Genomic DNA, 23664 nt, shown 5'->3' on the forward strand with positions numbered 1-23664 from the left:
CTCATCTCTGTTACTATTAACAAGATATTTATTCACTCATTCTCTGATTATCTGTACCTGCTTGGTCTTCTGCACACATGCATACACACACACACACACACACACACAAACACACTCTCACTTTCTCATGACACATACTTGCAGTTTAGAGGATCACTAAGTCATCTACATGCCATCTTTGGAATAAGGAAGAAAACAAATCTTCTGGCAAAACCCTACTCTGACATGGAGAGGATATGCATACACCATACAGAAGGTGCACCAACTGAGAAATGTAATAAAGAATCAAGTATGGTGAGGCAGTACCGTTAACACTAGCGCAACTGCTCCACCCTGTTAGAACATATTTTTACACTATTTCTCATTTTTGTTTTTTATTTGAATCACATTTTGTCTTATACATTAGCATTTCAACAGAACAGTTAATTAGTTTAACCATGTACATGAAACTTTGCATAGATCCAAAGCTTTTGAAAAATAAAGGCATGGTGTATTTCTCTTAATATCTTGCCCTTTTGTTTGATCATTTCTTATACCACAAGTTGTTGTATTTATTAATGAATTATACAATTCATCAAATTCACTCTTTAGGTTAGTTACGTAGCTCTGTGACATATGCATTTATAATCTCTGTAGGAGTTATCCTTGCAGACAACAGATGTTGGACAAATGGCAAATTCTTTCTAGGCTTACAAAAACTTCTGAGCCACTCTCTAAGGATGTTTTGTTATTCTGCTCTTGTTTAATTAAAAGTATTAAACACTTTAAAGCCTTATTCTCCAGCAGCATACAGAAATGTGTCTCACTGTACCATTTCAGGCTTTTCAGCTATTTCACTCATAGTGGAGAATTAACTGAATTTTTGCATCTACACCTTCCAGCTGCATGCTAAATTGCTTCATCCATCCATCCATCCATCCATCCATCCATCCATCCATCCATCCACTGCTGTCTAGTTGCACTTGACTCCTACAGTGACCCTATGAATGACCATCACTATCAACAGAGTTTATTAGGCATGTAGGCAACAGAACACCATGCAAATCCCCTTTGTCAATACTGAGAGCACGCACATACAAACACACACACACCTACATGCAATTTACAGTCACCAATACACTTAACCACATGTCTTTAGTATATGAGAGGAAAACGATGCACCCAGGGAAATCCCCTACAAAGATACAGAAAACATACAGACTCAGAGACAGAAGGTACCCTTACCTTAGCTGAGAAATGAACTGGACAACCTCATATTGTGAGGCAGCAATTCTACTCACTATATCACTGTGCCACCTTAATTTGCCTTGCACAGAGAGAAGTTTGGGTGCTTGCAGTTAGGCCATTTGTCTAACTATAATAACATATGGACTCTTGAAAATGTATTTTGTTAATTTCTGACACCACATAATATTATTACATTTATCAGAATGCTCAATAAACAACGCAGACACTACAAATGTTACATAGTTTAGTACTAAGCTAACTGCCTTTGCGAGCCATTGTAAGCCTAGCCAACTATTCCTTGTGAGACTCAAACCCTGCACCTTGTGTTTGTAAGGCAAACACCTTAACCATTAGGCCAACCTCCCAACCCTAATGTAATTTGTCTTTATAAGGTCTTTACTTTGTTTCCTTCTAAAAAGCAATGCACCACATGACTTGTACTTCATACTGGCAGGCATTACCAGGGGTCTCAAATTAATTGCCCCTGGACTTCAATCAGCCCTCAAACTAGCATAATTATAAATGAGGGAAGTGACTACACTACTTTTCTAGGTACACTGCCTCAATTTCTTCTTGTCTTGTCTTGGAGATTGTGGTTCTTGCCTGAGTTTGCTAGTCCTCATATAGCACCAGTGGTCATTTGAGTTGAGGCCCTTGCAATAGACTATTTAAACATAAATATCCCCATATGCTACAACATATTCAGTTACCTTTCACCCACCATCATATCAAATGGTTATACAACACAGAACTGTGTTGAGCATACTCATCATAACAGAAGAAGGTCAAAAGCAACTACTGCTGCTGTAACTGCTGCCCCTGCATGAATTCATAATATGAAAGGGAATTAGCCAAAGGTGGACATAAGCTTCCTAGACTGATCTTCTTCTGCATTCAGAAATCCAAGGGGCAAATGAATAAAGTAGTATTACATTGCCACTGAATGGGACCCAGCCATTAGACAGAGCCATTCACCCTTCTCTGTTCATTTTGATGCCCATCAACTGGTAGAGTCAGTATACCAAAAGCAGTGTGGCTAAAGAAGCCTTGGAAACCTTAAATCAGCTGTCTAAAAGGACATAATGGGAAATAAAAATAGCATAATTTTAACAATATAGTGTAGTGAATCTCCAAATAACAAACTAAGAAGGATCATAGAGAAACATCCAGAGCCAAACAAAACAGATATATTGATGTTGGATGCACAAAAACTTCCGGAGCTTCCAAATATATATAAAAAAATCAGTTTAATTCTTCATAAAACAAATGAAAACAGAGATAAGCACTTTCACAGCCTTTTATTACCGTCTGCTTCATCAGATCTAACAAGCAACAAACAGAAGAACATTTAAAACGGTACTAAGTTACCTCATCAAATCATGTGACTTTAATAAGAGACTTAAATGGACCGTCTCATTTACACTGATTCCCTTGTCAGACTGCAATTCTAAAATCCACTTAGTTTCTATACATTTAACCTTGGTTTTGGTATCATACCTCTTTTGTTACAGTTATACAGTTCCAGCACCATAAACTTGAATTGATGTTAGTTGCTATGCTCTTAATATATGTCTCTAGTTCATCATAAAGAAACATGCTAATACACCATGGGTTAACAATTCTGCAAATCTGTATTATACAAAAAAACATAAAACCTGCATTGCTACATGTCTAAGTAAATACAAAAAACACCAAAAACATAACATAACATACATAAACACACATGCTCACATGTGTATATATATATATATATATATATATATATATATATATATACATATATATATATATATATATATATAAACACACACACACATACAGATATATATATATATATATATATATATATATATATATATATATATATATATATATACATACATACATACATACACACGCACACAAAATATATATATATATATATATATATATATATATATATATATATATATATATATATTTATTTATTTATTTATATATTTATGTATACACACACACACACACACACACACACACACACACACACACACACACACACACACACACACATAGATTCATAGATTAACGACCATAAGGACCATGCATCCTAAATCTCTGACAAGTTCTGGTACCTTGGATAAGTGCAAGCATGGGCTTGGGAGATGAAGAATTTACAAGCAGGGACCTGGCAGATGAAACATTTACAGTGTGCCTATGTCCAATAGACATAGATGCCAAATCAGGAAAGAATTTCCTGTTCACCATCCAACTGTTCGAATTACACTCAATTTTGTTTAGGGAGGAACTCTGCTCCACATGGATGAGGAGCCTATTCCAGAGATGGGGTAGTGTCTGGTATACATACCTATCTCTCCAGCAACTCCTATTTGTATCGCAGATATGGAGTAAGTCTGGTGCTATAGAACTGGTAATTCTGGTGTTATCTGTTATGAGGATATGCAGGAGATCCATCATGGTGGGGTCTGACAATACCTTGCATGCTAGGCATTGACTTCCCCTCAACAGTCTGTAGGAGACAAAATACAGGGATAGAGCTCTGAGGCAGGCTGCAGTAGGAGGACATGTTGCTTACATCCTTTATTATTTTAGTAAGGAACCCCTATGGGTGTTCTCATTGTTGGAAGTGCATGGTTAGGTACATACCAAATGGGACACTGTACTCAATGATAGATCTGATGAATGATGAATACAGTGGAACAATGACCTCCTTGGACCTAGATGCCATACCTTTGTTTTATAAGTTGCACAGCATAGAATGATTTCCTCACTACTGCAGATAAGTGATGGTCAAAGGCTAGAATACTGCCTATGTTTGTCTATGTGTATTTGCACACAATTGTGTATCGCCTTTAAGGTTGCAGACATAGCTAAAGAATGCCTTGTGTTTGTCCTTGGCCTGGGAGGCCAAATTTAACTCAGATTTGGCTTTGGTAGACTTGATTTGTCTTCCGAGTTGTTTGTTTAGCTTGACAAGAGTGATTTCATCCTGCTGGGTGCTGTGCCTCCTAATTTTTATCACAATTTTCTTCCTTTTGTTATACAGCCTACTGATGTTGTGATTCCACCAAGGTGGCTTGTTCCTTAGGTTAGTTCTGTACTTCTTCCTGGGGGGTACAGCTGCCTCTATGCAGTTATAAACTGCATATTTTTTGTATGTTTGTATGTACATTTTTTTAAGAAGAGAGAGTATAATGAAGCAGAAAAATAGCACAGACAACCCAGGCTGAAAAGGCATCAGACTAGGCAGACTATGTAACCAGAAAAGCTCTGAAATGCATCACTTGACAGCCATTTAGACAAAGAAACACAACTTCAATGAGAATTTCAACAGATGTTTAAATTAAAAATGTGTAAGCTCACATTAAAAGCAAAAGTACAAAACTGCTTCACAAACTGAAATGATGAAAGGAAAAATAGCAGAAGACAACTTAAAGATTTGTCCGTCTTCTTGAGAGAAGCAAAATGAGCTGGGTTTAAATCACATCAGTTCTGAACATAACCATGCTCAATTTCACAGTGCTGAAATGAAGCAAAGGAGGAGGGACTGACTGACATGAATTGACAGGTAATATCCAGCACTAACAAATCCACAAAACATCTGGCATCTGTTATGAAGAAGATATGGAATTATATTATTTCCATAAGAAGATCTGTCTTTAGAAACTAACAGGACTTATGTAATTGACATTAGGAATTATTGCCAGATACATTTTCCCCGACTACAGTTCACTTTCCTTTCACCTTATGAGCCACACATTCTTCCTTGTTTTCATTCTCTTCCTCTCTTCAATTTTGCTGTCAAGTCAGAAGCTGAAACATAAAATAAATAAAGATGCAGAAAAACAGAACACTGTGGGAAAGATGAGTCCTTTTTATAAATGTTTCATTGCAGCAAGAACACAATTTTTAAACCTATGATAAAAGTAGCATCCTTCAGTTTGAAAACTTTTTTTCTATTTATTTGACATTTGTTTACTGCGAAGTCTGGCTGAGCACAAGTTCCATTTTCAGCAGAGGCCTGGGAAGAAAATCTCCTTGCATTTTAAAAACCGCAAACTTAAAATGTTATTAAATTCTGCTTACTTCTTTTTTGTTGTTCTTTTTTATTAAAATGTGATGCAATAGAGTTCAAGTAGCAGATGTATGGAGGTAATTGACAAATATTTTAAATAGGAGAGGGCCAAGGATAGATCCTTGTGGGACTCCTGTATCGACAGGGAGGAAAAGGGAGAAAGATGATAGCCATTTAACAGACTGGAGAGAGTTTGACAAATCACTGATAAACCAATCTAGGGTGGATTTAGAGAGACCTAGTACTTCAAGTTTAAGTAATAATTTGGAATGAGACACTGTGTCAAAGGTTTAGATGATTCTAGGAAGAGAGAAGCTACTAACTTGCTATTGTCTCTAGCTTAAATGAGGATGCATAGGAATGATATAAAAGCATTGGTTGTGCTGTGTGCTGGTCTGGTGGGGGTTGTACTTGATATGGGATTGTTCATGGAACGAACTACTTTTGAGATTTCTGAAGAAATTATATTGCACAACCTTATTTTCCTTTCTGTAACACCATATGGCTGTAGTTATCTCCTGCTAAAATGAAATATTACTCTACAGCAGGCCTCCTGGGTTATTATGCAAGTTGTATAACGAAAGTAAAAATTATACTGAAGATTTCTGGTTGTATCTTCCTTTCCCTATTGAATTTGAACATTATTGGGCCTGTTTTCCTTTAAAAGGCTTTTGTTGATGAAACTGCAGAAAAGAAATTCCTACTGTACAACATGTTTTTTTTTATTAGTAGTATAACATTTCTGGTACTGGAGAATAGAAAATATATACATTTCCATAAGTAAATATCTCATTTTACTTTTTTCTAAATCAAAAATAACATCATCTGCTGGCTGACCAAATGGAAAATCTTGTATCACTGGATTAATAAGTAAGCTAAGTATGCCTCAACATACTTATTTAAGACTCTGTTTTCAACACTATGTATCTTTATGAAGAATTTACAGGATCATTTGCACAATTTAGTGTTTGTACTCTTATTTTATCTCCCATAGCAACTAGTGTCTCTTTTCTATTGCCTTTTCTTAGGAGCAAAGGAATGTGCATCAAGACATTGACTTTTTGTTTTCAAACCACCCTAAAATGTATAGAAAAGTGGTGGTACCGCTCATTTGAATGCAGCAGCCTCTCCATCTCTTATCAAGTGGGGAAGGATTCTCCAGAGGCCAACTCAAAAATTCACCCTAGAAATAAAAAGTACCCATAAAAACTATATTCTGGCAAACATACCAAAAAGGAAGAGGAAGAGGAAGAATTTCCTTATGATAATCCTCAGAGGAAAGAAAATGAATTTGCAGCATATACAAATCTTTCTCTTCACTAGATGAATTAGTGGAAACAATTATGTTTCTTTTCTTTCTTTTTACACTCCTGGACCTTCGCAGGTACCTGCAAAAGTTCATATTGCTATGTTTTATATACAGAACTAGTATAGGTCCAGTGAAGAAAATGACAATGGTCTTTGCAGTTTCACTGGAGTTTCCTACACTACACTGAAATGTTCCCTTGCACAGGTCTTAAAATGAAAAGAAGGCTGCACTAAGAAGTTGAATTTGAAGGAGCTACAGTGGACCAGTCTCAAATAAACACTGCTGAAGTGCTAGGCTCTTTAGATGTCTGAACAAAAACAAAAATAGTCAATAAGTAAAAGGTATTATGCAGGCAAAATGTTTCCACTGCTGATGTAGGATGTCAAGAACTGAGTGTTGCATATAACTAAAAAACTCTCTTAGCAATGCTGGCTATACACGATTGCTTCTCATATCAACCAAGTTTCCATGGAACATCTGCACGAGGGCACCATTGGTCCTCATGTGGAGAACAATACTGTTGTTCAAAATTCTGATCAGCAGGGAAAACATATAAGGTTGGTAGACCTAAATGTTATGATTTCCTGTTACAGGTACCACCCCTGAAGAAGATAAATAACATTTACTATCTCCAATTGTCACTAAAGCAAACTATTCAGGGTCAGGAAACTAGAATGTGAACTACCTCTTCCACTTCCAGTTCTTTGATGCATTATAATACTGTCTGGTACCTTTTAAAACTCTGCGTGAGTAACAAATTATTGAGAAAACATTAATCCAATATGATTTATAAAAAATATCCTAGCAAGGATATTATACCAGCAAGGGCAGGGATGTATTCAAACAATTTGCCTCTACAATCTGTTACCTTTAAATCAATATAAACTAGGTTGCAGACATGGAAAATGAGCCAATGTAGATACTCCCAAGAACCAGAATAGTACTTCTTAAGCTACTGAAAAAAAGGGATACAGTCTGGTTGTGAAAATTAACTCCCTTAAGAATTCTAGGATTCTTAAGAATTCTAGGATTCTCACATTAAAACAATTATCCTAACCAAAGCATTCATACAGCAAAAAGCCTACACAAAAGTAAAACTCACTCCCTATTCGACTTATAGAAACTGGTCCAACTGTAAGCATAATGTTCATGACAGCTCAAGCTAATGTACTCAACTGAAGGTAATTCAGTATTTTCTTGAATTTATCAGAGGCAATATTTTAGAAACATATACATGAGGAACACAAAAGCAAAGAAGTGGGTAGCAAAATACAGTATTTCACCATGCCCAAGGTGAACCAGTTCTACACCTGATGATTCCTTTTATGAGGTAAGCTACTCATTCTGGCCTCAAAAATCCTTTGTACTATAGAAAGACAACATTCTTCCTCACTATTTAGTGAAACACAGATGTATTAATTTGTGCTACTATATGTTGTTTTCTAATCTGAAAATATGAAAGGTGTTGCTTTTAAACACATTTCTTGATTTCTTGATTTCACTATTTTTTACTTCCATTCTCAAGCATGATTATGTGCCATTCACTTTTGCCCACTTATCACACATTGTATTATACATTTCACACATTTTGATGAAGAAAGGTGAAGAGATATGATACCTAGATTCATTTTATTAATCAAAATACTCTTCTCTAGCAGACTTTATATCTGCATGGCTAAGGGGAATTTGTAGGAATCTGTTGAGAGAGCAGGGCTGTTCCTCCATACACTATATAGTGGCCAGTCCCAGTACCCACAACTGAATCTAGTTTAATATTCAGGACAGTTTACTGAGGGGAGTTTTACCCTTTCAAATTATGTGAAGATAGGAGCAATTAAATATAATTTTCAGTTACCATGGTGATTTATGTAATCTCCAAATAAAGCAAACTCGTTGATATATTAGACCAGCAAGTGACCATGGTACAATTCTAAACTGATACTTTCTAACAAGAGTGAAGTCATTCAAATATTCCAGGGCATGCTAAGCTTTCTTCACAAAAAGCAAGGAAATGAAAATTGTCACTATTTCTCTAAAGTTCTGAAGTTTCTATAAGTATGGCAAAGAATTTAATTAAATTAATGTTCACTTCTAAACCATCAGATCCCATTCAGAAGCTACTTTGGACAATCTTGAAGATAAGAAAAGAAAAAAGTCAAAAAGTCATGCCCATGGCAGGTGAATAGGGATGGCATTTTAGTCAGCGCTTCACCCTCATCTGCCCACAGTTCCCCCTCACATACACATATCATATCACCCTCCTGCCTTCCTTCCTGGCCAACCCACACCATCTAGATTTTTTTTTCTTCCTTTTCTCACAGTTTGTCTTAATTTTTTTTCCTGCATTTATGCATTCATTCAACACATTTTAAGATGGCAAGACTGCTCTACGATAACTGTGTAGAAAACAACTGTATTATGTGGAGAGATTGGGGCCGCAAGGCCCGCAGAAGCAATGAGGGTTCTAGATGTTTTTCTGAGGTCCATTTTACAGTTTTTAAACAAGTCTTACATTCAATGATGCCATGGTTAATGCAACAAATTCAGTTTTCCCCTTCAGCTTCTGATTTTCCCTGAATCTTTTCAACACACCTTAACTGACCAAAGCAACACTGTAGCAACTAAATTAAGGTCTAGGGGTCGCTAGGTACACAGAAACCACTGGCTCATAGATGCTCTAAGGTACACTTTACAGCTTTTTTTAAACCCTTTGATCTAATGATGGCTTGAACAAAAATCATGCCTAAGGAAAGAAATTAAATCATACTTTGTTTTAATTCATGGTAGAAATAAATTGCATCCAAGGCTTAATGCTCAAAATTAACCAAGTAGAAATGTACAGCAAACACATAAGACAAAGTTTTGTTATAGCAGATAAATCATATCTGGATATAGTGACTGCTTCCCTACCCCACTGTGTATCACAGTTTGGTGTTAAATTAGAAAGAAAATTAAAGGTAAAATGGACACAATCACACATCTCAAGTTGTTGCTGCCATATGTATATACAGCATGCCTCCTCAACCCTACATGCAAAAGACAGGCATCTTCTCTGTAACCCTCTGATGTCAGACATGGACAAGACTGAATAAGTAAAAAGAACATATTTGCTGTTGTATATATATATATATATATATATATATATATATATATATATATATATATATATATACACATAGAGAGAGAGATAGTAAAATAATACCTCTTTATCATTTCCAAATGATAGTCACCTGTATCTACTACTGATATTTGATTGTGAGGAAAATGAAAACAATATATATATTTATTATTTATAATAATAATTACAGTAATGTTTTCAGCTTGTTACTGGTGGTGGTGCTGCGGTAGCGTTGTCGCCTCACAGTTAGATGTTGCCAGTTCGATTCTCAGTTAGAGCGTCTTCTGTGTGGCGAAATGTGTGAACGGACGTTTCTTCGTTGAAGGTTGTGCGTTAGGCCTGACAAGCCAGCACGTAAAACTCTACTGCCAGTCATTAGCAGACCAGAGTTCCGCTGTGGCAACCCCTAACCGGGAAAAGCCGAAAGACACAAACAAACAAACTTTTACTCCGTACAGTGCATCTGTAAAAGCTTACTGACCCTCTGTGCACTCTCACTGAAGTTTGTGATGAAATGTAAAGAAATAATAACCATATTGCCCCAGCCCAACAAAAGATGGTGGCCTCTGAAGTTTGGGAAAAAGTTAAAGAAATAAAGACATCATTCCCATCTCCCCACATAAGTTACCTTCTGTGTACACCTCTGAGCAAGGCTGGTTTTAGACATGTTGGGATTCAAGACAGGGCCACTACTAAGCCCATGTCAAAATCCACTTATACAGCTTTCATTTCTGTGGGCCATAGAAGCTCTAAAGGTCTAAGTATTATTTGATGCATTTTATCCTTTTTTTGACAGATGACTATAAAATGAAAAAGTGACAAGAGAGTCATTTAATTTCATCCAGACATCCTCCACCAAGCAGTTATAGTCTATGTATAATTCAGATGTCAGATTGTGATCACTCATTCACTCCAATGGACCTCAGTAAGTTTGCAATGTAATTTCCAATGTCAGTAAGTTTGCAATGTAATTTCCAATGGGTGGAGCCTATGCCTTTAGACAGAATCAAATTATGTTGTCACATTCCAAACAAATGTTGAAATTTCTGGAACCATAGGGGTTATGAAATAAGTATAAATGGCATACTCTTCAGCACAAACTATTTTATAGTGGTAGTATTCTTCAGATTCTAGGTCTTAAACCTGAGAGTTTTTATATGAGGCTAAAGAGTCCTGCATGTGTTACTTGGTTGTTGAGATATTTAGAAAAATGTGAAAATTATATCTATATAAATTAATATCATAAAAACAACAGTTAATATCTATTTACCTGCACTACAGAGAGGTCAAATATTAATGCAGTTGAGTTTGTCATTTTTTAAGCTTTAAGATGAAATGTTTTAAAATTTGTACATAGCATGGTTTTGGAATTATTGATGCAAATATGAACAAACAATATTTGATGCCTAGAGGTGTCAGTAGGAGTTAACTGCAGATGCACCTGGAGGCATGACTTGGATGTAATGAGATAAAAAAGAATGGCCATGTAGTGCATTTCCATTTTGTTCCAAACAGTTACCACACAATAAAATACTCCAAGTTGCTTCACACAAATTGCACTAATCATGCAAAGCCAGAAAAATAAGCAAACAACAGCAGGCAGTAAGTCATTTTTCTCCACAGATACCAAGTATAGCTACTCTATCTGTGCATATCAGGTGTCCAGTTAAGTAATACATCTTAGTTCTCACAAATGCATACTAGTCATGCAAAGCTCGATAATCATAGGTTCATAGGTTGGTACTAGGCTATCTGCCCTAAGGCCTGTACAAACCTAGTCATAACAATTCCCTGGCTATTTCTTTCCACAGTATTTACTTCCCTGGACCGCTGTCTAGCAGGGTGACTGACGTGATCCCCTGGGTGAATTTCCTATCTCCCATCCAATCATCAAGGTTCCTATTGACTAGGGCTAAAGAGGTGCTCTGCTTGACATGTATGGGCAGTCTATTCCAGAGTCTAGGGAGTCTCTGGGTCAGGAACTTATCCCTCCATCATGTTTTGCTCAGTGTGATAACAAGGTTTAGATCCCTGGAGCGTGTGTCTCTGAGAGACTGGGATTTCTTTAAGTGTAGCATGTCCAACAGCTCTGAGTTTGACATGGCCTTGTATGTTAAGCAGAGATTGCCTCTGAGTAGATGATATGCGACAGAGTATAGGTGGAGTTTTTTTAGACAGTCAGCATAGGGCTTAGGCCTGTGATTCTTTTAGTGAGGTATTTCTGCGGCCTTTCCAGTTGTTGCAGATGTCTTGAGAGGTACATACCAAACGGGATGCTGTATTCTATAATGGGTCTAATGAAGTATGAGTACAGTCGGACAATGGCCTCCTTTTTTCTGGATGAAAAGCCCTTAATGATGAGGTGTGCCACATAGATTTCCTGACTGTTGTGGTGATGTGGTTATCAAAGGTGAGACCACTGTCCACCTGTGTCCCTAAGTCTCTTATCACACTTTCGGTGTTTAGTCTACTGCCACCTATGTGGTAATTTATGGGTACATGTTTTTTTCCCAAAGGGGATAACTATACATTTCTTACATTGAGCTTGAGCCCATGGCTCTAGCACCAAGCATCTGTTTCTGTAAGACCCTTTTGTAGAATATCCACATCATTTAGGAACTCAATAATGGCTCCCAGTTTGCAGTCATCTGCGAACTTTGTTAGCCAGAGTCCCTTAGTTTTGGCCTGTACTTCAGAGAAGTAAATGCCAAACAAGAGCAGTCCCAGGATTGAACCCTGAGGTACTCCACTTGTCACTTGTCTGCAGCTGGATTTGGAGTCGGCTACTTTTACAGTGTGGATTCTGTCAGTAAGCCAGTTGGCAACCCATCAAGTGATGTAGGGATTAATGCCCAACTTAGTAAGTTTATCTATGATTCCAGAGTGGGGGATAGTGTTGAAGGCCTTGGTGAGGGCCAGATAGGGTGTGTGGACCACCTTACCCTTGTCCATGGCTCTGGAGACTCATTCGAAGAAGTCAATCAGGTTCAGGAGACAAGATCGGCCCTTCACGAACCCAAACTGCATGGGGTCCAGTGTTTGAAGGTTGCCAATGTCTTTGTTTATAAGTTCCAAGATAATACAAACCATGGCCTTGCAGATCAGGCTCGTCAGACTGATGGTGCGGTAGTTCCCAGGATCCAAGTTGGATCCCCCCTTGTGGAGTGGGATAAATGTAGCTGTGCGCCACTCAGTGGGCATGAAGCCTGAGGTGAGGCTATGATTAAACATGACACTTAAGTAACGTGCCAGTTCATTTTGTAGTTCAATCCTTTTATATTTCTATGATTCAAAGCAGAAAACAAAAGCAAAACTTTTACCAGTTAAATGAAAAAGACTTACTCTCAATGAACATACTGAATTTGTTAATTAATGAAAATTATGTATTATAAAAAAGAAATTATTTAAATCTGTTGCATAGTTACCAATTAGCTGGGTAATTTGACATCATTACTACATCAGGATATTTTTTGTGCAACCAGTTTTAAGAAACACGCAACATCATGCAATAAAAAGCCAAATATACAATATAGAAATAAGTATACAGTGTACCTTGAACCTGATTTATTGAAGGCAACATTTGTGAGTGGCAAAATATGTGCTCGTAGAACCTAGAAGAAGTAGACATGAAAATAATTAATTCTGCATTCTAAAGGAATAAGTTCATTGCATCCAAACTGCAACAAATTTCAAAAGAATGACATATAAAAAATTATGATTTCAGACCATACAGTGTCAAAAAATGAAAAATCCTGTATTTAATTAATTCTGCTTCTCTCCCATCCATCCATCCACAGCCCCTTTTCCCATTTTTCTACATGGAGTCAGGGTGTCACTTCAACAGTGACAATCATCTAAAGCCAAGGTTTACACCGCTAGGTGGCTATCCCTGCCACTGTTGTTCTCCAAACCACACACTAGCACCTACACTCATACCTATAGCAAATTTAGAGTGTCCAATCCACCTACTGCATGTCTTTGGAATGTGGAAGGAAACCTGTAAGAAACGCAAACACAGGGGGGGACATTCGGACTCTGCACAGAAGGCATGTCATCCAAGATGGTTTCAAAAAGTTAAATTGCAAAGAGTTGTATTTGAGTGACTGTGTACATCATTTGTCAGGGGGAAAAACATTAAACCATGGCACTAAATCGAAAAAAAAAATACATTTGGAAATGTGTTTCTCACCATCGTACATAGCACATACCTTAGAAGACTACACAAAACACTGAAATAATCCTCTAGAACAGTGTGTTTGTTTTTGATTTATACTCATTTTCATTTTACAGGTCAGCTTAGCATTGTGACTCTTGACCTTAAACTATACAGGCTTGTGATAGCAATTTTTCCCCAAAACTCTAAGTAGTGAAGACTACAAAATTAATGTTACTGCCAAATATCATTCTTTACTCCTTACATCTAACAGGTGAAATATTTAATCATCCTGGATCTCCAAGTCATGAGTTCTGACCCACACTTCCAGGACCATTTGCTACAGACCCTTAAGTCCATGAATGTATGAAGAACGCCAACACTATCAAGCATATGTCTCCAGTAGGGTCTGCTTCATATAATTGGCTTTTTAAAATGTCAAAATTCATACAATCGAGACCATATGATCAATGTTTTAAAAAACAAACTGTTTGTGCTGATATTGCTGTACAGTGGTGATAGACAAATTTGCCCTTTCCCCACTGTAGTACAATCTTGAAGTTGGAAGGGGCTGCAGGAGGGCTTGCATCTACAAAAACGCTGTCTTGTTGTTTTGTTATTTGATTTTTTAAAATGTTGATCATATGGTCTTGACCATATGAATTTCAGAGTTTTAAAAAGTCAGTCTTCTGAAGTAGATTCCTCCAGTACTTGCCTTTTATTTTCCACACAATTCTATTATGAATTACTATTGTAAACCTGTGCACAGCTTCATCTGATCACCCCCTTATCACTACTGCTCTCATTGCCCTAGTTCTTTCCATATTTCTTGCCAATTTCTGCCCCCTATACCACATAAAACCTGATATGATATCTATATCAGTGTTCAGTTCCACTCTTTTCTACTCCTTATTATAGTTCTATATAGACTTCTGTTTTTTTTTCCTTTTTAAATTGCAACCATTCTCTAATTGGAATGTTTCTTTCATGCCAACTTATTTTCCTAACTCCTCCCCTTCTCTCACTTCCCTGTAACCTGTGGTAGACCAACATTTTCCAATATTCCAAAGGAAAATTCTTGAGAGACAGAAAAATGCACATGAATTGACTAGAAAAATTGTAAGCATGTTGGACCTGAGCCAGAGACTGGGGTTGGGAGATGGAGGCAAACAGGAAGAAGGCCATCAACACTGAAATTAGAGAATAAATGTAAGACTATAAAGCATCAGTCACATTTGTGAAATATGGATTTACAAGTTAAAAACGGCTGTGAAAGATTGGACTCTTGTTGACCTTGTTAAACTTGTGACCTGTGGTGGGAATGAAAGGCATATACCCCACTTCATGTAGTTAATGCTTGGAAGAACACCAAAAGGGGGAAAAAAAGAAAAAGTAATTCTAAGTAAAACAATTTTTTGTGCTTAACAGTACTTGTATAAAATATTTCATGATTAATCTGCATGCTATATAGTATAGCATTTTCAGTGATTGTTGTGTGTGATAAAGATACCAAAGTCTACAATAACTTTTTTCTTTTCTAGTTTTAAGGAATGTAGGAATTACAATGTAAAAAAACAAGAAAGGTTGGACAAAAGTATGTTTAAGTTAACCGGCTGTTATCTTGGGCTGTTGGAGTGGGGATGGGGTATAAAAGTGCTTTGATTATAATATATGCAGAGTTCAGATGTTCTCTTTTCCTTTTGCATAGCTGAATATATATGTCTGTATTAATGAACTTGGTTTAATCTAATAATATTTTTGTTTGTGTGTGTAAGCAAATGGGCTTTAAAAATAAGAGACCACAATGTAGTGAATAGTTTTCCTTTAGCAAATAAATGTTCAGTGTGAGTTGAGACGTCTGCTGCTGATGGCAGCTGTACATTCTGTTCTTATGTTTCCACAGAAACAATCTGACGAAAGGTGAAGGCAATATATCTGAAGATAATTGGACATTGTTTTCTGAGAGAAACATAAAATTAAAAGGTACAAGGGCAGACAGGTTAGTAAAGAATAAAGCCTAAAATTACTGGAAGTGAATAAGAGATAGCAGCTTTTCTGGTACCTAAATACATCAATGCTTTTACTAGATCAGTGTATAATTTAGTTTTATTTAAAGACAACCAATGTACTTTTCCTTAAGGCTAAAAGTTAGTTTTCTAGAAGCATACAAGCTGCTTTTCACATCTGGGAGGGGAATAAAGGGAATAAAGGTAAGGCAAAAACAGACAGCAGTTAGTAGGAGACTGTCTAGAACACAGAAAAAGTTGCTGATAGAGAAGTGAAATTTAGTTCTGAACTATAAAACAGCAAATGAGACACCTTTACAGATATGCTGAGTGTTTTATAAGTACTTGCCAGCTCAAAAAGATTTACTTGCTGAGAAACTGGAAATTAATTGGATACTTCTGTATGTTGCCTATGACAGAAAGGAAACCTAGAGTTTTAGGATTTCTGAATGCAATCTTAAAATGTCAATGCTTCAAAAGCAGGCCATAAAAATAAATGGGTGTGACAGAAAAAAAGAAAGAGAAAAAGATCCCTCAGTGTCTGATCCTGTGGAGGGATCTGGGCAAAGTGACAGCTTACCTTGTCCTTTAGATATGAGGCAAAAAAATTGAAGCAAGGTTGGTCCCAACAACTGAAAAGCTGCATCACCACTGTCTGATTTAGGGACCACAAGTGAGGCAGAAGAATAGACCTGCTCAACTTGTCAGACAGAACAATGGAATTCCCTGGGATACGCACTGCTATTAGAAAGTGACTGGAAGATATCACCCATTGTCATATGCTCATGGCTTCCAGGCACAGTGGATATGAAAGGGCTCCTCCCTGCTTGTTGATATACCAGACTACTGCCATGTGTCTTTCTGTATGGAGATTACACCCTTGGAGGGAGTCCTGACAAGCCAGCAATTCTCGGAGGATTTCCCTCATCTCCAAGACACACTATTATAAAGACTAGCCTCTGTCATTAATCAAGAACCTTGAAGAGTCTTACCTTCAAAATGCCCCCCACGAAGAGAAATATATATAGTTACTATGGAAAATGGTCAATGCCATGACACTATTGGAGAGGTCAACCAGCAGCTGATGTGTTTCTGGCAGATTGGTGTGAGGGGGGTTGGTGCATGAAGGGGGTGAGACATTAAGGACCACTGAACAGAAAGAGTCCACTGCAGGACTCCATGTAGTACCTTGCTTGTGGAACTAAAGTGATAGAAGTGGCCAAGAAAGCAAAAAGCCAGAAAATAAGTCTTTCTGAGGAGCAAGGATTGTGAGGGACCTCTAAAGGTACCTGATACAGGAAGAATATTCTGGCTTGTGGAAGTTTGGCTATATGAGAAACTGTATCCAGGTGGCATCTAATAAACTCTGAGTTGCACTGATGAGTTGCTGACTCTTGGTAAGACTGATTGTGATTCCCAGTTGCGGGACAAGGTGAAGCAAGAAGACCCTGCACTGAATTAGTAGATCCTTGGCTGGTGCAGTGAAAAGCCAATTGTCTAAATATGAGAACACCTAGAACCCATGGAGCCTGAGATACTTTGTTAATGCTGCCATGCATTTCCTGAACACCCTGGGGGTTGTGATGAGACCAAAGGGCAGTGCTCTGAATTAAATGCGATTGACTTCCAGCCAGAAACAGGGGTACCTCCTGGACTGCTTTTCTATCTTGATATGATAGTATGCATCCTGGAGATCTATGGATCACATTCAGTTGTCCTTCCTCAGAAGTAGCAGACTGGACTATACTTTGACTACTCATAATTTTGTCTGTTTAATGAACTGATTGAGGTGGCTTAGGTCCAAGAGTGATCTTAGGCCTCATGTTTTCTTTGGAACTAAAAAGAAACTGGAATAAACTCCAGATCCTAACTGGTCTGGGGAGACCTGATGGATGACTTTCTTTTTTTATTAATTCAGCTGCAGCAAATTCCATCTGAATGGGTGGAGCATCCAGAATTTTCTTCTTTTCCATGAGGAGTGGGACACCAAGAGGGATAACATAGGCTCTGGTGATTATGTTCTCCACCCATGAATTTCAATTGAGGGTACAGGGATAGGTACCCCCCAACTGCTTCCAGAGTCTGAAAGTTGGGCAACAGTTTAGGAGAACTGGTAGGGTTTCTCTGTGAAAGGACCACAAACCCCTTGATTCTGTGACCCACTTAAACCTCTTATGTGATGCCCATTATAATTAGTCCCTCTTCTGCCCTGGGAGGGGGTCTATCCACAGAAGCATCCTGGCTATATCTCTGGGATTTCAGAACCGCAGTTTTCCCCCACTTTCTAGTGCTGGGAGAAGATCCTTTGAGTGGTGGCAAGGTCTTACATGTTTGCTCTCTCCTGGTAAGTATTTCTTTCACTTTAGGTCCAAACAGGGTCAACCCATCAAAGTGGTGGCATTAATGAAGGACATCTTGAAGCCTTCCATGAAGTTGCATAGACACATCCAGCATGGCAGCGAATAGCAATGCCAGCATCCATTGCCCTGGCAGTACCATCAGCTGTACTGGAAAACAGATGCAAGTATATATTAGACACTGTCTGAAGGATAGACAACTTGGACTACACTGATTTCTCTATGTCTGCAAGTATATTACCAGAGAGGAACTTTGTCAGCTACTCAGATTTTATCTGGTTTACATGATATTGGTTCCACCACATCAGGTTCCTTCCACACTCACTGAGAAACTGCATCTATGAGCTCATCAGTGGGTGGAACCTCCCAGGATGTAGGAGACCCAGCCCCAAATTTCTTGAGAAACACCAACTTCTCAGGAGAGAGAGTTTTGGAGGACCAAACTCCTCATTGTTTCATCAATTCCAGAATGTTTCCAAAGAATATGTCCTTAAGAGGGGATCATGGGCAACTCTCTTGCTCACTGAAGTTAGTGTCTTCAGTTATTGACTCTGGTGAAGAGTCCAAATGTCTCCTCTTACAAACCTGTTTCCTCGAACCTCCCCTATATAGACTTCCTGAGAAGGTTCAGAATTGGATGGGGAGCTCATGTGACAAGAATCCCACAGGCTGAAGGAGACTAACTGTCTCTGTTGATCAGGATAAGCAGATATGGAAACAGACTCCAAAGGAGGTCAGGACAGAGCCTACCATGGTACAGACACCTCCTCTCTTGACTTGGAGAGAAGCCTTCTGAATGCTGTCATCATTCAAAACAATCCATCTGATCTGCTGGGGAAAAGGAAGGGATACCCTCAGTGCCACCCCAGCCCAGCTCCATGCCAAGCAATGATGCTAAGCAGTTAAGTGCTGAGACACTAACGGGACTGGATGAGTCTGAAAACTTCATAGCTGACCTTGACCCCTGAGTCTCAACTCAGGTGCATTGGCTCTGAGATGCATCCCAATCCAACAATATGTAGTCGAGAAAGTAAGGGAAATCATTGGAGTCAAAGATGAAAACACTATTGGCTTCAATGTTTATGCTCTGCTCATCAGGATCAGATTCATGGGCTTTGGATCTGACAGTCAGACTGGAAAAGGAGCCATCAGTGGAGGGGCAGTCAGATCCATACCTGGGGCCGTCGATGGGATCATTCCTGGGAAAACCCCGCATTGGATCAGAGTCCAAAGGAACTTCCACATCAACCTGTTGACATTTGCTTCCAAAAGACTCCTCACTGAACAGAAGGACCTGAAAGATGAAGCCACAGAAGTTGTCCAAGAAGAACACTTCTTTGTAAGAAAGAGGAGTGAAGCATTAGACTTGCCAACTCCAGAGAGAATTGTTTTGGGGAAGACAGTGATTGGAATCAACAAGGCTTTAGATCCAAATATCTCAGTATCTTGAGGGCTGGGCTAGAAAAGTCCAGTGGATCAGGCAAATGTTTCCTAGATTTTCTCACTTATTTTTTTCCTTCTCTTTACTAAGTTCTTTTGGCTTTTTTCTCTCTCTTTCTCCTTCTCTTTCTTCTTCTTCTCCTCCTCTTCCTTCCTTCTCTTTCTTCTTCTCCTCTTCTTCCTTCTCTTTTTAAGGCTTTACTTTCTCAAGTGTCTTTGAAGGAGCGAAAGCTTCTGGGACAGAAGGTGCTGAACTCCCCACTTGGGTGGGAAGAAGGCCCTTGCCCTTTAATGAAAACTTATCTTGGTGTCCTTGCAATGCTGTGGCCCCAAAAGAGGCACACGCCTCACTGACTGCGTCTAGGTGTGTGACTCCTATACAAAAAACACAGAGTGCAGGTCCTGTGATGGTAGTTTGTGACCACAGCCTGAACATTTTTCTAACCCAATGGCCTTGTCCAACATACTGAGGAAGAAGAAGAAACACAAGCAGAGACTATGCCAATAAATGTTAATCAGAAGATAGTAGCCAGTAACAACAGCAACAGCAAAAATCAACCAGCAATAACAGTCCCTAACAATCAATAAAATGGAAGAACTAGTCTAAAGCCTAAAGCTTTCTTATTACAATTTTTTGAGAAGGGGGGAATGCAGCAAAAAACAGCTAACTAAGACACAGCTGAAGAATATAGCTCCAAAACTTTAAGCAAAGCTATGAAAAACACTAATCATTATAAGACATGTCAGAGCCTTTGAAGTCCATGTCCCACTGGATCAAAAGGGAAACGAAATCTAAGGTACTTTGGGGAACTAAGGAATTATGGGTAGGGCAGGAGTCAGAGCTCTGGATCCAAGCTTCTGAAAGAGCATCAAGGTTGTATCAGGTCAGATCCAATAACTCAAAGGTTGAATTGGACAAAAACAGACATCAGATATATTGTATAATAGTTTACTTATTCTCTGTCACCCCTTGGCTATGTTTTGCACAAGCCATCTTTATTAAATACTTTGTATTCCTAAGTGCATCTCTTACTTGTTATTGCCTTTGGCATTAATGCCTTGGTCATGGCTGAAACGGGTCCTTTAACCACTTCACTTACCTGGTTAACAAAGTATAAATAAATAAATAACCTTCCTTTGCAACACTAGTTAACCTCATATACATCTATCAACCCACCAATGGAAAACTAAATTTCCTTTTTCAATTAGATTCCTTGAAAAAAGGTTTTCCTTTCCCTAATTACATTTATGTCCACAACCATTCTTATACCATTCATTATCTGGTCATCAAACTAAACTGGCTCCTGCACATTTTCATCTTTATAATTTCTCTCTCACTGTACCATCAAATTCTCCTAATATGATACAACCTTGTTTACTTTCTAAGCCCACGAAGCACATATTTTTGCATGTCTTTCTCTTGTCCTTTGGCTAAGAAGCTTTCATTCTGTCATGAACCCTCCCTTCCTGTTATGCCTAGCAGCACTGCTCACCATTCTCTTTCTTCCACTTTAGTGGTTACTCACAGAATGTGACACCACACCAGCCTATGGATCAGGTGTTCCCTAACGCCAAGCCTCTCCTCAATCAGTCTGTCGCTTCCAATCCTCAAAATCTTCTCCCAGTGGTGCAGTTATTGTACATTCTCTGTAAAACTCTCATTCCTTTATCTTCCCCCAGAGTGGAATATGCCTAGATAATTCCATCATTTTGAACACATTAATCTTTTTAGACAAAATATTTCCCATTCTTCATAATTCATCTCAGTGTCCCAGCTTATTAATTTAACTGTTGACAATTTTTCTTACTAGTATATGATCATATTCCATACAATATTACAACCAGAGGAATGACTCTCTCATTTATTTCAACAGCCCACCTAATCCAGAATATCTTCTTCCAGTTGTAATTTAGCGGTTCTTGCTTTCAAAAGTCTTCAAAGACAGACAAATCCCAGGTATCCCTAATTCAATGTCTTCTGTAAGTGGCATAGAGTCATCTGAAAAAAATAAATAAATAACAATAAAATAAGTACACTCTTCTACCCTTGGCCTGCTTCCCAGTACTGCAGCCCTGCTTCCAAAATCTGCTCAGCATCCTCATTTCATTCATGATAAAATAAGAGATTACATTCTACTGAACTGAAAGTTTTTTATGTCAGAATTTCACCCCACACCGCTAATTTTTATTACTTCCATTTCTGCTGTGAAACTTGCTAAAAGCCATCATCTTTTCTTTGATGTCTTACCATTCACAAACCCCACTTGTTCCCATGCACAAATGCTTGTATTATACGCAGGAAAACATAATCTACTCTGGCCTCAAATCGACAAGACATAGATAGCCACATTAATGGAGAATATAAGCCTTCAGCATTTTTTCCTCTGTTTGAAAGTATTGCTACCCTGTCTGGAGTAGCAGATGGCAGAAGATGCCCTCCTTCTAATACTACCAATCACGCTTCTATTTCACTCCTCTTGCTTCACTTTTTTGGGACAAAATGTGCCCTTTCTCTCTTCTACTTCCCATTCCATCCTCAAATTACACTCCTTCTTATGGCCTTAATCACATCATACCACCCATGTAACCTTACCTTTTTCATTCCTTAATACCAGCTCCTCAGCCATTGCCCTCATTTCTAATACAATGTTCCTTTTGTGCACTATATCCAATTAGTTGTCTTGTTTTTCCCTTGGTTCTCTTATAATATGTACATGTCAAAAGATATGATGTGAAAGAAAGCCTTTTCTTACAAAACAACCCAAGACCCTGTCAGGTATATTGCCTCTAATACGTTTATTTGGCCTAATTACCTGATTTTTTTTACTGTTTCTGGTAACTGTTTGCAGTGTCAGTGGCTCAAAAGGTAGCACAGTTACTTTTGGTGCTGGAAGATCAGAAGGTTATGGGTACTATTCCCACAGCAGGTACTTGGATTAATTTCCCAATAACCAAAGTCCAAGATAGCACCCAAAAAGGAGAAAAAGAAGTCCATGACCAGATAATAAAAAACACTTCTTTAATGTATAAAACACATAAATGCTTGACTTAAATCCCCGCATTTTCGTCCTCAATACAAAGACTTCAGCAGATGCAATGTATCCCATACTGCCATTCATTTATAGTCCTATCAATTATCTAAGTAAAACCATTTTAAAAATCAATTTGTCCATAAACCACTTCATAAAAGATTACAAAATGGGACTTAATTTCCCAATATAGACACTGAAGTGCAGTATAAGGGGGTGCTACACTCCCGAGTGTACTGTACTTTGGATAAGATGGTAAACTGAGGTCCCAGTTGTCTGAGCTGGTGGTAGTTCAAGTGGGTGTAAAAGATCCCACAACACTTATCGAAAAAGAGTAGAAGTTCCTCCAGTGCCCTGGCCAAATTTCCCCTTAGTCAGTATGAATATCACCTTGGGTCTCCCCCTGAAAAGAGTTCACTGGCCTAGTGGGACTAACCTGATCAACAAAGAGTAAATAAAAACTGTACACCATCTTTTATCCCTCTTACTCAGCTTCAAGATGTCTGTCCAATCCCCTCCACATTCTGTCCTTCCTTTCCAAATGTATCTCTTTTCTATTACAGAATTTCTTTTCCCACAACTTACACATTTTTCTGATCCAAGCATGGCCCACATCCACCTCCCCTTAATTCTTTACTTTCCATTTATACAGATCCCATGCTCTAGAAATTAATCCCACTTTTATCATCTAGCTTCCTCCTCATTATTTTTATAACCGCCTCTTGGAGTCTTTTTTTCATCAAGATTACAAACTACTCTTCCCTCCTTTTTCATACCACTTGTAGTGTAATCTTTACCCAATTTGTAATAGCTGTTTTCATTTCATGCGATATCCTCATAAAAACACTAGACTACCCCTTTTCTTCCTATTTCTCTTAATCTTACTCATCTTATTGTTTTGTATATAGCCTCATACAGTCTAGGACCATAGTCTCCATTCCTTTACCACAGCC

The 23664-nt window shown here is 38.1% G+C and overlaps 1 protein-coding gene across 1 annotated transcript in view; it reads right to left on the reverse strand.

The window, feature by feature from the left end:
- DAW1 (dynein assembly factor with WD repeats 1) overlaps nt 1–23664 on the reverse strand; it is a 1156427-nt gene that overhangs the window by 893212 nt on the left and 239551 nt on the right. The window contains exon 4 of the mRNA XM_044070429.1: nt 13279–13337. Within this exon, the coding sequence (XP_043926364.1) occupies nt 13279–13337 (59 nt within the window). The remainder of the gene's footprint in view (nt 1–13278; nt 13338–23664) is intronic.

This window comes from Protopterus annectens, chromosome 4.part1 (assembly GCF_019279795.1).
Source record: "Protopterus annectens isolate FY-2018-M chromosome 4.part1, PAN1.0, whole genome shotgun sequence".
NCBI classification, from domain to species: domain Eukaryota; kingdom Metazoa; phylum Chordata; order Ceratodontiformes; family Protopteridae; genus Protopterus; species Protopterus annectens.